A 15,326-nucleotide genomic window follows, 5' to 3' on the forward strand; every position below is an offset into this window, starting at 1 on the left:
TGTCTTTAGGAATGAGAGATTAAACAGTGCATTGCAATGCAGCAGTGAAAGGAGAAAATCTGATGCATGATAAGTGTGCCTGGACAATTCCCCACTCTGAATGATAAAACGTTTTTAAAACTAGACCCTCAATCCGAGTCTCTAGTCACCATTACTGCTTTCAGCTCATATGGAATGGTTGTTAACACAGTTTATTTCTTACGTAGTTGTGCAAGAGTAAACTGGACTTATTGTGTCTTGAAGTCCTTAACACTGGAGGAAGCACAAATCAGTATTTTAAGAAGAGTCATTATCCAAGTAGTACAGCATCTGGACTGGAGGAGAGTCATGGGTGGTGCCACATAACTTTTGAAAGGTAACCAAAACACACACACACACATTTCACAATAGAAAGGTATTTCTGGTTCACTTACTTTATGGTTGAGGAGAACAGAGCATCCAGGTTCCAGCAAGTCTTTGTCCACAAACGACAAAATACTGACATAGTGCTCTGATCCTACGGATGTGGAAACAATGGCATGGTTATCATCAATAATCTCCTCTAATGTACCAACAGACATTGGAGTTCCCCGCAGGTCATCCACCTTTGACCTCTCTTCCTAAAAGAAAATGGAGAGAACACTTGTTAAATGCTGGATCGTGTTACCGTATAAAAATGAATAGAGAAATGGGAGCATTGTTCGATAATAACATTTGTGAAATTCTTCATAACAGGCTCAACTTCTACCAAATATATATCGTTTTTTAAACATCGAAGAACTCACCAGTCCCACCTTAGATAAAATCAACAAAGTTGTAAAAATATCTTTAATAACTACAGACATGCAGTTTGATTGTGGAGGAAGACATTTTACAGTTATTCTTTCACAGAGCCTGCTTTGTTTTTTTCAATAAGAAACACTTGTGTATAGGCGCGTTATAAATGCCATATCATAAGATGTTTAGAGCTGCATAGATACTGATACTAAGTATTGGTATCAGGCTGGACTCTAGGAAACACATTCCTCTGAAGAATAATGGGACATACTGTATCCGAGTCCCTGAAGCTCTGAATCTTGAAAACAAAGCAGAGCGACAACTGCAGTTTATTTTTGGGAGGTAGTAACGATAGTTTACAAGTCTGTTGCTGTTCTCTATGTTGCAACTGGTTACTACTTCAATGTTTTCACAACCTTTTTATTGAATGTGATATGGTTATACAAACATGAAAGGAAAAACAACTGCCAAAAAAAGGTATCCATAGAAGTGTCTCTATATTGGTACCATTTATAGATTAAGAAAGGGGAAAAGGCGGATTCAGACTTGACTGAATTTAGGTCCATGCATAACTCACAGTGACCGTTTCATCGCATTGGGTAGGGTAAACGGCCATGTTACCTCATTTTTTCACTGCATTTTATATGCGGAGTGGGGGAAGGGTACCTTTTTAAATTGGATTTTAGGGTAGTGGGGGGTGGGCATAGTGTGTGTGAGCGCTCGAAACTAAGACTGGATAAGCATGAGCTGCAAGTAGCTCCTGGGTATCCAGCATTAACCAGTCACCATGAGCTACCACCAGGGAACGAGGAACTAGTACATAAAGTCACGCAAATCTTACTTCCCCATAAAATGCAGACATATAATTGTATCTATTATTTATGTCCCCTTATGCTTTAAATTGCATATAGATGTGGCCTAATGTTGATTTATAGATTGTCCCATATGCACAGAATTAAATTGCCATAGTTGTGTTTGTTCGGCATCAGTTGGCAAGGGGAGAAAGTAGCTCTTGGTAACTGTTGGTTTTAAAGCAACATGGCCCTGCTAGGTTATAGGCAGAAGCTAAGTAGCCCTCAGGCCCCTCGATTTCGAACCCTGGGGAATGAATGGGGGAGCTTACCCCCATTCGAAAATGCAGCCCAAAAATTGGTGAAATGCCCACTCAAGTGATTTGTACTAGATACCTAAATTTAAGCATACCACTTTGAAGTCCAACAAAAATCCGAGAAGGTATCCCCTTGCTCACTGAGCAATCTGGGTAGCACATTAATTAGACCAAGTCATCGGACAATCTTTAACCACGTTGGAAAGTAGATTGCTGTGGAATATTAGACACTAAATCCCTGTAACACATAATTACTAAATTACAACCTTCAAGTTTTACTTTCACCTACAAATGGGTGTCAGCCATTATTAAGCGGCGGGTGCCATTCAAAAGCACCCACAAACCAATGAATTGAGCAGGTTAACTGATTTGTTTTGGTTGGAGACTGTGCTTTTAAAAACAAGCACTACACGCAAATCACCTACCTCTTGCTTTTCCTCTAGAGGCTTCATTTGTTCTTGATTTCTGATAAATTCTTCCTCCATTAGGAGGTAATCTTTGATCCGTTCTAATTTCAATAATTTTAGTCTACATTGTGTGTGTGGTGTTACTGAAAAAAAGAAAACAGTGACAATAAAAATGATGATCACCTAGACCTTTCTGCCGCTCCGTCAGGTATTTTATTTTTTAGAGAAGAAAACATCTGTTGCTGTTAAACCATCCTGCAGAACAAGCGTGGACAAACAATTATTTTACAGTAACATTTAAATTTGTATCCCATTCATATGGTGACAGAAGCAGTAAAACATACCAATTGAAGCACATTACAGAGGATAAACGTGCAAGAGAATCTGACCAGCAACTAAAAATCAGAATTGACGTAATTTAGGGGCTGCTGCTATGTAAACCACTACCCCTGGCATTCCTTTTCCAACCCTTGCACTGGATCTGCTATCCCTGGCCTGAGATAAGGTTCCAGCGGCATCATGCCCAGCGTATTATTAATGTAAGCAGAGTGTTGCTTTCTTGCTCAGTGCTGCTGAACTGCATGCACAGAGCCACTGACCTGCCCAGTTCATTACTACAAGACCAAATCCAAACCTTCAGTACAAAAAAGAAGGTGGGTGAGGCGCGCACTCCCGGTCCTGGTCAATTGAACCTGTTGCAAAAAATAAGTAGCTGGGTCACATCCCAAAATGGACAAATATTCACAGGGTTAGATCCCTTCTGCTGCAAATCAGGTGCTCAGTATTAACAGGGTTAGATCCCTTGCTCCAAATCAGGTACTCAGTAATAACAGGGTTAGATCCCTCAGCTGCAGTTCTGTGGTCTGTAGTTGTTCTCCTCCTAGCGCTTTCTTATCTCAAATAATCATCAGGGAGGCTGTTGAGCAGGTGTGTCTAATTAGACTCAAAGGATTCTGGTAGCTGTAGTGAAAACGTTTTTTTCTGTTCAGGTGACCAGCAACCGACACCCCTCCAAAGCACAAGTCCTTCCCAAATTTGGGGGAGGGGAGAGAACCATCTTTATGATTCTCCAAAGTGGGGCACAGTCACCCCGTGGCGCTGCCTCTGGAGCCCGGGACTCCCATAGCATTCAGTACAAAAAAGAAGGTGGGTGAGGCGCGCACTCCCGGTCCTGGTCAATTGAACCTGTTGCAAAAAATAAGTAGCTGGGTCACATCCCAAAATGGACAAATATTCACAGGGTTAGATCCCTTCTGCTGCAAATCAGGTGCTCAGTATTAACAGGGTTAGATCCCTTGCTCCAAATCAGGTACTCAGTAATAACAGGGTTAGATCCCTCAGCTGCAGTTCTGTGGTCTGTAGTTGTTCTCCTCCTAGCGCTTTCTTATCTCAAATAATCATCAGGGAGGCTGTAGATCCAAACCTTACTACTTTCTTTTTTTTATGTACTGCACGACTCCTGCGTTGAAGCAGCCAATTAAAATATGTATGTGCTCTTTAATGATGCCCACCTTCTGACTCTGGGGACATCTATTGGGGAGACCAATTGGGGACCAGGATTCCCCCCAAGCTAGTGTATGATGGGCCTGGATTTGGGTAGAATCCTTTGGTTACCATAAGTTCTCGAAACTGAGCAGGGGACAATCGCAGGCAGCATTCCTTCCTATTACCCAGTGGGGTGCCCTTAGCAAAGCCTGGACCTTTCACCCAATAAGACATTTCCCATTACATACACCAAAGAGCCACATTCTGCAAAGACGCTGGCTATTTGAGCTCTAAGACAGCAGTCAGTGGTAATACTGAATGGCAGCAATGATACAATGTTTCCCCTCTCCTAATATAAAAGCCATTGAAATATTCAAGAAGCTGATAGTTATTGACGGGTCCCTCTAAGGAAACAGGGTGCCAACACTCAAAACAAACAAGGGGCACTCCAGCCCATTCTCTCCAATGCAAACTAACAGCAGGATCCCACTTCGACCTTAGGGAGGCTTTGAAAGGTTCTACAAGACTTCAATAGCAAACCCATCCAGACAAGAAAGCAGCGTTATAACAGCCAACTCCATGAAGCAAAATGGACAACAGCAGCATGTTGCACCTTAAAGTGTGTCGCGCAAGGGCCACCAGTCTGAACAGAGAAAACTGTGCTCGGTCTATGGCAACATAGACAAACAAATCCAGCTCCCAGTGAAACGTTGCTGCCTCCAAAAGTGGCGAGTCTTTACTCACCGTTAGTACAAATTCATGAAAACCATGAGCCTAGTCCCCATGGTGGGGAATCCAAGGACACAAAAGAGGTGAAAGTAAAAAACAAAATTATGGCCTACCTTATAAAGGTTTGGTTCTGACTGCAAAGCCCAGCAACCACACAGACAGACCTATTATGAACAGCCAATCAAAGGTCCTCATTCAATTCACCCTCACAGGTGAAGAACTTCAGAAGATGCCCAACTACAGCGGAGAACAGAATGTTGTTGGGGCGTTTCTCTTTTCACACTTTGTGTTTTCTCTGCTGGTTTTCCTGTATCTTTTATTTTTGTAAAATGAGTGACTCCTACTGAAGTCCCCTTATTACTGCAACCCTCTCATTTTCGGTGATGTGGGAGCTGTGAAAAACCAGAGGGTGTTCACTGCCCTGACCCTGGTTATCCCTTACTCATGTGGCCAGGGCACGACCACTGCCTTTGGATCCAGACCATGGGGGTGAACAAGTGCAGGAGGATCACCTGGGTGAGGGGTCCTCGGGTTGGGGGAAGAGACACCCGATGGCGAGACACAGTATTCCCCCTTTCCCAATACCCCTATCAAATCCTGTTTTATGGGATATTCCAACTTCCCAGACCCCCCCCCCCCGCTTCCTACACAAACTCTGAGCAGAGGAAGAGAAGGTCTAAGGCTGAAAGGATTACCACCCAAGCAATATACTGGACATGTCCCTTTAAGGAGATCAGGCAGGGTCAGGCATCACGCACCTCTTGATACCTCTTACCTCTCCCCACATGGTTAAAAAGTGGAACAGTGAGAAACACTTTGAGCAAGGGAGGCAAGGCAGTGCACGAGAAGGAGCAGTTCCTCCAGGGCAATGATGGAGCGTGACAAACCAAGGGGTTGAAATGATCGGGCAGGAAGCCAGAGGACCCCCACCACCCGCCTCCCCTGGCAAGAGATGGTTATTTCCGAAAGGCCATGTGGATTGCGCACGACAGCCCAGCTGGAAGGGAGAAAGTCTCTGAGTGCTACAAGGTTACGAGCCACCCTGCTGGGTGAACGGCAGAGTTGGGAGGCACAGAATGGCAGTGGTAACCTTGATTCCTACATTAAAGGCGCGAAAGATGGAAAGTATCTCAACACGACCAGTGAGTTGAGAAGGCAAAGAAAGCCCGGTCTCCATTTAATTGAAATGCTTGCAGCAGTACCTGAGGGGTGAAGGTTACGTGAGATCCAATCAGCTGCGAGAGAAAGTGAATCCATTGTTACTGTGAATATGAAATACAAAGTATCATAGGGGTACAGAGAAGTGAGATTGCCCAATCGAAAGTCTCTGAAATGTTTTAAAGCTGCAGAGGCAGCGAGAGAAGTAACCACAAAACCGCATGAAAGAAAAGTTTGAAAGACTTGATCTAGGAGCAAATTATATGAAAGCAAGTCATACGTAGCAAGTACATTTTCCAAGAGACATTGGAACTGCAGGAAAATAAGTAAAGTGAAGCAAAGAAAGAAAGGAGGGTCGAAGTGGTCATGTGGAGGTCAGAGCAAAAATCCTCCACGTTTCGAAAGTCTTCAACAGCGAAATCTAAATACGAAAGGAGGTTTGTGCCCGATTGAGGGGAACCTATAGTGAACTGTGACCAAATATTATAATTTCTTTGTTGAAACTGTGTACAAGCTTGTTAGGACAGTTTTTCCGAAGTCCAACTAAGGGCTTAGTAAAACCATTCAACTGAGGCTGTACAAGACTCTACTCTTAGTTTAAGGCTGTACCACCAGAGTTCAGGGTAGCGTAGACAGAGTAGCCAGGCTTATCTTGGGGGGAGAGAGGGCTGTAATCAGTCCAAAGAAATTGTAATACAAATGGTCCAAAGAAACACTGAAACAGTACGTATTTTAAAAAATAAATGGTTTATTTAAATACAAGTAGGCCCAGATAAATCTTGGGGGAAATGAGTACTATCACAGATCATATAACCACATTATAGAAAAACACAACACTATGCTTGAAAGTACACCGACCAAAGCATATAACCTAATTTGGAAAACCTAACATGAGTTCTAGGGAAGTCAACCCAATAGTTACTTTTTAGATTAATTAAGTAATATAAGGGTAGTAGACCCTAACAGTTGTACCGTGACGCTCAGCAAGAAATGACTTAGTAAGTCAAATGGACAATATCCTTTTCTGATCTAGTGAAATAACAGTTATTCTAGGGGAGTTGGACCTTGGGGTGTAATATTCAATTACAGTTGCTTTTCAGTTCACAGACTAAAGGAAGCAATAACTAACTTATTTTAGTATAACACAGTTATACTCAAGGTAAGTACTACCTATACACTTTTTACAGGCGCTATCAGCAACATAAGGGCAGGTATACAACCAAGACTGCTTTTGTGTCTGTCTAAAACAGACAGGCCAGGGAAAGCAAAACCCAGTGTTTCACTATTAACTCAAGGTTATTCTAGGTAGATAAAACCTAATAGACTTATTCTGGACAGGCTACCAGCAAGTCAGTGGAAGCAAGACTCAGTTTCTCTGAAAGAAATAGTTGGTGAAGCCAACAGCATTACTTTTGGGAAAGAGGCAAAGCCAATTTACAGGTGAATAAAATAACCTTATATCTACTTTCTACATCTACTTTCTATTAGAATGGCGAAACTGTTTCTAAGGAAAGAAAGATGTTACATATACTTTTTGGAATGGCAGAACATTTTTAAGGTAAGTAATAACAGGCAAAGACTGACAAAGCAAAAGAGGCATGAACCATTGAACCCCGTGACCAAGCCAGGGATAAAAAGTGCAGACTAAAATGTATGTGTGATAATATTGGCAAGTATAGATGTAAAAATAGTGATGGTGAATCATTCTTGTTGAATTGGTCTGCATAAATCTTAAATCTTATCAGGAGCTCAGATGGACAAATTAAAGACTATGTATAATGGCACACATATGATAGTTTTGGAAAATGTTTTAAATGTAATGAAATGACAATGAAATGTGAATATAATTTCATAAAGGCTAAAGTTATGCATAAAAATTGAAAGGTTGATGTCAATCAGCTAAATCAATAAAAAAAAAACTTTTGTAACTTTTCACTCTCAGAATTACAGTTACCAACCAACTTCTTTTGCCAGTAAGTAACTTTTAAACACGTATTCTCTTTGAGAGTCAAAAGGCCCAATCCGTAGACATATTTCCCTTATACTTGGAGCATGAGTGTTCTCAGTGGCACAAGGGGGTGGGGGTCACTAGGGTATAGTGTCCAACAGGCAGGTCAGGATAGATTCTTAAGTAGCACAAGTCAAAGTTCCTAAGGAAGTCTGTTCGAACAAGTAAGTACTTTACTTTATAGAGTTAGTTAGTTGAGGGTCCAGGGGCTACCTCTGATGTAGAGAGATTTTCTCGAAAAGCATTGGTCCACATTAATAAATACATGTTATGTTTAATCGATATTGCCTTAGAACATATGTTTTCTTAACCTTACTTGCAAAGATCATGTTTCTTAAAAGTTACTCAGAAGCTACATGGATTTTGAAACCATAAGAGACGTTACTTTAGTTCGACCAAATCATATATCGATGTTTGGCTCAATTGTTTGGCCTGTGAAAGTGTGCAGGGGATGCGAGTTCCATACTCTGGGAAATGTATTTCTTTCAGTTATCATCAACAGCCCATGTGTCTGGGCTGATGTTTTTCTCCCCCGCACCTCAAGGTTGAATACCATACCTTAAGTCACATATAAACCTATTACCAGAAGGAATAATCAAACCTAGGTGTGCACTGAACAGCATCTTTTGTATCACCATTACACCACCTCAGCTCTGTCTTAGGTCGCCCCCACTGTCGCCCCCATCGTGGGGCCATTCTTTCTGTCGGCCCAGCCTCGTCCCTTGAGCATATCTGGATCATCTTGGCCAAAATACTTAATCTTCCTTGTGCCTTCAAAGTCCACTCTGGCTGATGGGTCGTCATCCTGGGCACACAATTATTCTCTGAAACATCTTCAGGGGTCCCCTGGATCCAGGATTATGGAGTTGTGCAGCCCCCCCCTTACCACAAATTGCCACTGACTTCCATTGGCCCTAATCCTGCTTGGCATCCATCCTTCTCTGGATGGGACGGTTCAGGCCTGGGACTGGAACTCTTCAATGAGGTCCCCTCTGGTGTTCCAGGAGGTTGTTTGCTTCTTTGACCACACTTGTGGGGGTACAACTGGGACTTACCTAGCTTTCCATGATTATCATATAGAATGGAGGAATGGGGTGTCAGAAAAGAACTTAAACCGGTCAAACGGATTCCACTCAGCTGAACCATATTAACACAGGCAAAAAAGTCACCATCAGCCTGGCCACATCACTAAAGGAAGGGGCACCTTCTCTTGGAAACTATGAGTCACCTTTGGGGTAACCATGCATTAGGACTCTTAAAAACCTGTATGTCAAAGCACATAAAAAAGGCCTACACTTCCAAGTGAGGTTATGTTTCAAATCTTGCTGGGAGGAAAAAGAAATTCGAAAAGTCAGCAAGAACTACCCTAGCCACCCTCCTCAACGAAGGATAGGAGAACGAATCCCTAATGGGACAGGTCGTGGGTTTGGATTGGTTGACCACCTGCATTGTCATGGCCATAACCAGGACTGTGCTCAATAGTGAAGTCCTTTCCTTGTTAGCAGATGGCCCACCTGAACAACTTTGTTATTCCCCTTTAACCATTTCAGGGGATTGTGGCATGATTAAATCTTGGAGATGGATTCAGTTAAGATAAGGTTGAAATCTTAGGGCCACACAATTGCAAAACACTCAACTGTGGCCGACCTAAGCTCTCTACCCCTGTGCTTTTTACTGATGAGGATGATGGGGTGGTCTCCCCCCTTTTCATGAAGTTGGGAGAGTACTGCCCCTAGTCCAGCTTTAGAAGCATCTGTTTGGTCAATGAAAGGCTGACTGTAGTGCGGAGCCTTCAGTAACGGTGCCCCCACAAAGGCTTCCTTCAATCCACCAAAGGCTGTCCTACATTCATGCACCTTATTGGTGTATTTATTAAAAGCCAAAGCAGCAGTCAGAGGGTGGCTGCGATTGTTCCCTCAGCAGCCATGAAGTTTCTAGAATAACCAGTGAGGCTCAAGAAGGTACCGGACAAGTACTGTTTGCTGTTGCTGCAACGTTGGGCTGCCCTGCTGGCTGGCGCTTTTGGTCCGTTTGGATTTTCATCCCTTTTGTTCTGCACTTGTTGTTTGTCGGGACTACTGAATTTCAGCTGGAGGACGTACTTCTCGGGTGCACCAGTGTGCCTGACCCTGAGGTGATTGCGCTTTGAGCTGTGTTTTGCGTATTGTACGGCTTGTGTGTTGCACACACTGCCGCCTTCCGGCTTGTGTGTGTTGCTTTAAGCTTACGTATGTAAGTGCTTGGAAAGAGGTTTAGCACTCATACGCATTTTGCTTACCAACTCACCTTCTCTGTTTAGGTCCTTCCTGTTTGGGTAGCCACACCTCCCGCCACACCTCTCGCTGACGTGTTACGCACCCTGTGACCTGAAGTACTGCCGGACTCGCGCACCTGCGCCGCGCACCAAGTACCGGACAAGTACTGTTTGCTGTTCGCTGTGCGCGTCGCAGGTCGAGTTGCTTCTCTGCTTCCGGGATTAGGGAGTTGTAGCGTCAGATTTTGAGGTAGGTTTCGAATTGTTAGGTTGAAACCAGCAGCTTCCTGCTCAAAGATGGTCAAGAAACTACGTAATGGAAAGAGATGCCTAAATGGCTCTCCTCCAATTGGTTCCGACGGTAATATGTCAGAGGAAGAGCCCAATCAAGACATAGTTAACCAAATCAAGAAAAAGGGAAAGGGACTAAATGGTAAATTGTGCCTTAATCAGCATGCAAAGATACCATCAAACCTCAATATGGCGAGCCAATCATTGTCAAATCTCGCACAAACCTCTAATATGGAGATTGTTAAGGAGACAAATGTAGTGGCCCAACTTCATAGCGATGTATATGGTAATGATATTCAAAACATTAAGTTAATTCATAATGTCCCTATCACTGATAGCTCATTATTGGGGGCCGTAAATGATGAGGAAAGTATGCCTACCATTGATGTCTCGCTGGTTGCGCCAGCTGTTTTAGCTGAATTGCATAGTCGAACACGTCTTTCGAATGGGCTGTCTACCCCTGCTGCCGAGTCAATGGGCCTTAGGGAACAAGTTCATTTTCATGCGGCTATAGTAAAAAATTTAAATCAATTGAAAGAAACGCATAAATATAAAGGTGGTTGGGGGGCCCGGGACTTGTTACACTCTACTAGTTCACCCTCTCATGAGAACCAATATATTCCTTCGGATACTAAAGATCCTCAATCTCCAGTATTGAGCTGTGAGCACAGGTCATTGGAAATTGACTTAGAGAAATCGCGTTTGCCAAATTCCTCTCTTCCGCTTTTTCCACTAGAGGAGACTTTGGTAGACCTAAACTCACAGGAATTACAGAACTTTCCAGTCTTAACTAGAATACTGAACTTGCTGGACAAGGGACACGAGTATACGCATGGAGCCATTGGTGCCCTGAGTCTAGCAACTGCAGAAATCAACGCAAAAATGAGTAAAATTGAAGGCTGTTTGCTCAGGAAAAATATCATGTGTTCTGGGCTGAGCAACATATGAGTGAAAAACGTCTGCAAACTCAAAAAATGGAAATCATAGCAGATGAGATTAGTGCTGGGAAAACACCCAACAGTATTTCCATGGCTACTCAAACTGAGTTTGTAGACTGGAACAACGCATTGAATACAAATCCAGTAACCGTGATAAAAACTGTGCCAGAAAATTTGCTTCCGCCATATGTGGAAATAGCAAAAGTACAGCATGAGAGGATACTGGCGTTAGAAAAGATTGTCCTTGAGGCAAACTTAATAGCGCCAGAAAGGTTGCTAGCGGTATTGAACGAAAAGGATGAACTCTTATCATCCAAAAGTATAGTTACTCCCGATAGTCTCACTGCGTTGACAGACCTGATTGACTTAAATTCGGAGACCACGCAGTGTGGTCATGAATGCATTGGTGAACTGGATGAAGAAGCAAATGGTAATCAGAGTACATTTTTTATGTCTAGAAAAGCAAAAAAATTATATAATAAAGCTTTAAAAAAACAAAAAAATGTAAAATTTCAAGATCCCAAACCTTAAGTTGGTCTGAATTTTAAGCAAAATGACAAAATAAAAACAAAAAACAAAAATTTCGTAATATTGGGAGAACAGAGCAATAAAAAGCTCAAACAGCAACAAAGGCACAATAATTGCGTTAGTATGGATGCTAATAATATCGATGTCACACAATTAAGTAGTGAAAGTCAGGCTGTTTTGGGTCCATCTGAGTATGGGACTCTTAAATCAGAGTCCATGAGTATTGTGGTCGATACCACCGCGAATACACCAGTTGAAACTAAATTGAACCCTAAACTTAGCGCTGTTAACAAAAGCGACGAAAATATGCCACTATCACCCATTTTGATACAGACTCAGTTACAACGATTTTTTGAAAAAATTGACAAAAAAATCTCTGATTTGGTTCAAAAGCCTCTAAATACTGTTGAGACTAACCCTGAAAGTCAAGTTGCGGGCTCTATTCTCGATAGCAGTGCTCATAATGTAAATGTCCAGGTTGCTATTGATGCTGGTGACACTCAAGATTCTGATATTTTGAGGCCACCGCCTATGAATGAAATCGCTGACATGCAGTTAAACCATCAGCCCATATCCTCCCTTTCTATGTCTGAGGGAGAGTGTGGTGATAAATGGTTGTTCTACCACTCTTTAGGGTCCGAAATGAAATTGGTAATGGGATGGACTCTGGATCCCGCTAAGGTTGATAACCCAAATTTAAATCGTACCGCCCTCATGAAAGTATTTCATCAAATTCCTGCCTTGAGGAACTTAGTTTCTTATGATATAGATTGGGTCCGTTTACCACACAACTCTAATGGCAGAATGTTATGTAAATTCCAGAATACAATTATTGCTGCACTAATCTGGAAACATTTACAGGACTTTCAATTGCTAGGTTATGAGTTGTCTATGTTTAAGTCAATGGAAAATGCCACATTATTTGTAGAATACCAATCACCTATACATGAGAACAACACCCATATGGAAGGAATGATAAGCAGCTCGCTACATTACATGAAAAAATGAGAATGCAATCGGAATCTGTTGCCAAGATTGCGTCTAGTCTATCACGGCTTGAACCATTGATGCAAAATCTAATAAGCAGTATCCCCGGCATAGAAAAACAATAGAATGACATCATGGTCATTAACTCATGGAATTGTTGCGGCTTTAACAATTTTAGGAATTGGTTTTCAAAAAAAACTGGGAGTTGAATTACCAGCAATTATTATCTTGCAGGAAACTATGGCAACTAATGATATTTATTTGGAGGGATACGTAGCATTCTGTTCTCATGCGATAAAGGGGAACCAAGGCCGTCCATCTGGTGGACTAGCGATCTTGGTGAGACATAGATATCAATTGAAACTGCGCCAAATTTATTCCTCCTCGGATATTCTAGCGGTTGAAGTGATTGTACCTTCTAGAGAGCCAATTCAAATGTTAATAGTCGCGTTGTATTGGAACCCTGCGTCATCATCTTTGGATGAAATTATTGAAAAAGTCAATCATGTTCTGCTATTAGTGGCAATAGACGCTCCACACACACAGATCATTCTGGGTGGGGACTTTAATTCAAATCTCAACGAAACAATGATCAAATCTGATATAGTTTCATCTTATGAAATACTGGCTCTTGAAAGAGGGATAAATTGGCGTAAATATTTATCCGAATGGGAGCTGCAGGTCGTTCCCTTTGAACAAAAAACTGAAGCATATACCTGGGCACGTGGCACAAAACGTACCGCTATAGATTACATAGTAATCTCAAATTCCCTGGCTGAATTGCCCTTAAGATGTAAGATCATTGAAACATATCTAAGTGATCATTGTATCTTGGAGTGTATGTTAGTAATTAGCACCCCAATGTATGAAACCATCCCAGCATTGGTATTATTGGAGACTGATCGTAAGGCACTCTCTATCAGGTGGAACGCTAACTTATATAGGAAGCTAAATTTTCTAGTTAACAGAGATTTGATAAAGACCAATGTGGAATTATTGTCTAATGATGAACTGGTGATTTGGGAAAGGAAAAATGTCAGAATGATATGTGGTCATCTTAATACTTTAGCAAAAAATTGCATAGTAGCTAGTAAATATGAGCACACAAAGAAATCTAATGTTGCAATTGCTTTAAGGAAAACACAAAAGAATAGCGAACTTCGCAAATTACTGAAAGAATCTGTTAATTCTTTAGGTTATGCAAGTAAGAAAAAGAAAATTCTTGCTAATTATAGAAATGATGTTAAATACATTAAAATTCATAATTCCATCGTAACTAATCAAAGGATGATCCAGAACCTTGTGGGCAAGAATTCGAGGGAAATTTGGGCGACATTGAAGGATCCCTTACTGCAAGGCAAATTAGAACTGTGTTCCGCAGTAAGTGGAGAAGATTGGTGCAAATTTTATGAAGCAAAATATGCATTACCTATGAAATTCTGTGGCTTAACATCTCCCGATTTGGCTGGTAACCTCCCTTCTACTTGTCCCTGGGGATTGAGCAACATCATTGACATAATTGCAAAGTTAAATTATTCTAAAGCTGCTGGGCCTGATGGTATACCTCCATGTGTTATCAAGGATGACCCTAACTTATGGGCAAAAATAATTCTAAGGAGGCTGGATTGTGTATTTAAAATAAAGAAAATCCCCGAGTCTTGGGTATCTGCGATCGTTATTCCATTACATAAAAAAGGGCCTTTGAATGACCCCGCTAATTTTAGACCAATAGCACTTATTGACACTTTTGCAAAAATTTTCTCAGCATTAATTTTGAAGGACCTAAATGAGTTTATCTCGAAACATGAAATTCTTTCAAGGTATCAGACTGGTTTTCGTAAAGGTATGGGTACACAGCTAAATGCAACGTTGTTAGCTCACATATTGAAAATCTCTAGAGTGAAGGATCATGGTCCAGTATATATGGCGTTTGTAGATATATCAGGAGCCTTTGACTCTGTTATTAGACAATTGTTGTGGAAAAGGATGCAGGATATGCAAATTCCGCTGCACCTGATAGCAATGATCATCATGCTTCACACTAACACATGCTATAGGATTAAGCTGGATAAAGAAGGATCCTTGACTCCATCAATCAGTACATATATAGGGGTGAAGCAGGGTTGCAACCTTGCAGCAACCCTCTTTAACCTATATCTGTCTGAAATAGATTCAATATGGTTGACGTGTAACTCATTTGCGCTTAAAATAGGGGACCTTTGCCTGGATTGGTTAGCGTTTGCTGATGACTTGGTAATGTTTGACGCTACCCCCTTTGGGCTTCAACATAAAATAGCCTGTCTTGTCGATTTCTGTGAAAAGCGGCAATTTACAATAAATCTCATATCCTGGTATTTTCAAACTAAAGAAAATTGGTAAGATATCAGTGGAACATAAATGGCCATCTGATTCCACGTTCCTTAGGTATGATTTACCTGGGCTATAACTTGAATAACTCAGATTCATGTGATAAATGGAATAGAGAAATTTCTATTAAAGCAATGCCCTTGATTGCACAAATGAAATTAATCTACCTAAGAATCTGCAAGTTCTCCATAATTCCATTATTAGAATTTTATAAGCTTAAAGTTGAAGCTATTATTCTATATGGTTTAGATTTGTGTTATGTTAAAATCGGCCCAACATTAAACAAAATACAAGGGCAAATTTGGAAGAA

At 41.5% G+C, this 15,326-nt stretch overlaps 1 protein-coding gene across 1 annotated transcript in view; it reads right to left on the reverse strand.

Annotated features, from left to right (window-relative positions):
* PSMC1 (proteasome 26S subunit, ATPase 1) overlaps positions 1 to 15,326 on the reverse strand; it is a 102,980-nt gene that overhangs the window by 40,841 nt on the left and 46,813 nt on the right. Inside the window, exons 4-5 of the mRNA XM_069637457.1 lie at positions 2,290 to 2,414; positions 414 to 599 (exon numbers count right to left, since the gene is read on the reverse strand). Of these exons, the coding sequence (XP_069493558.1) occupies positions 414 to 599; positions 2,290 to 2,414 (311 nt within the window). The remainder of the gene's footprint in view (positions 1 to 413; positions 600 to 2,289; positions 2,415 to 15,326) is intronic.

The sequence above is a fragment of the Ambystoma mexicanum genome, chromosome 14, assembly GCF_040938575.1.
Source record: "Ambystoma mexicanum isolate Mex_15411 chromosome 14, UKY_AmexF1_1, whole genome shotgun sequence".
NCBI lineage: Eukaryota > Metazoa > Chordata > Amphibia > Caudata > Ambystomatidae > Ambystoma > Ambystoma mexicanum.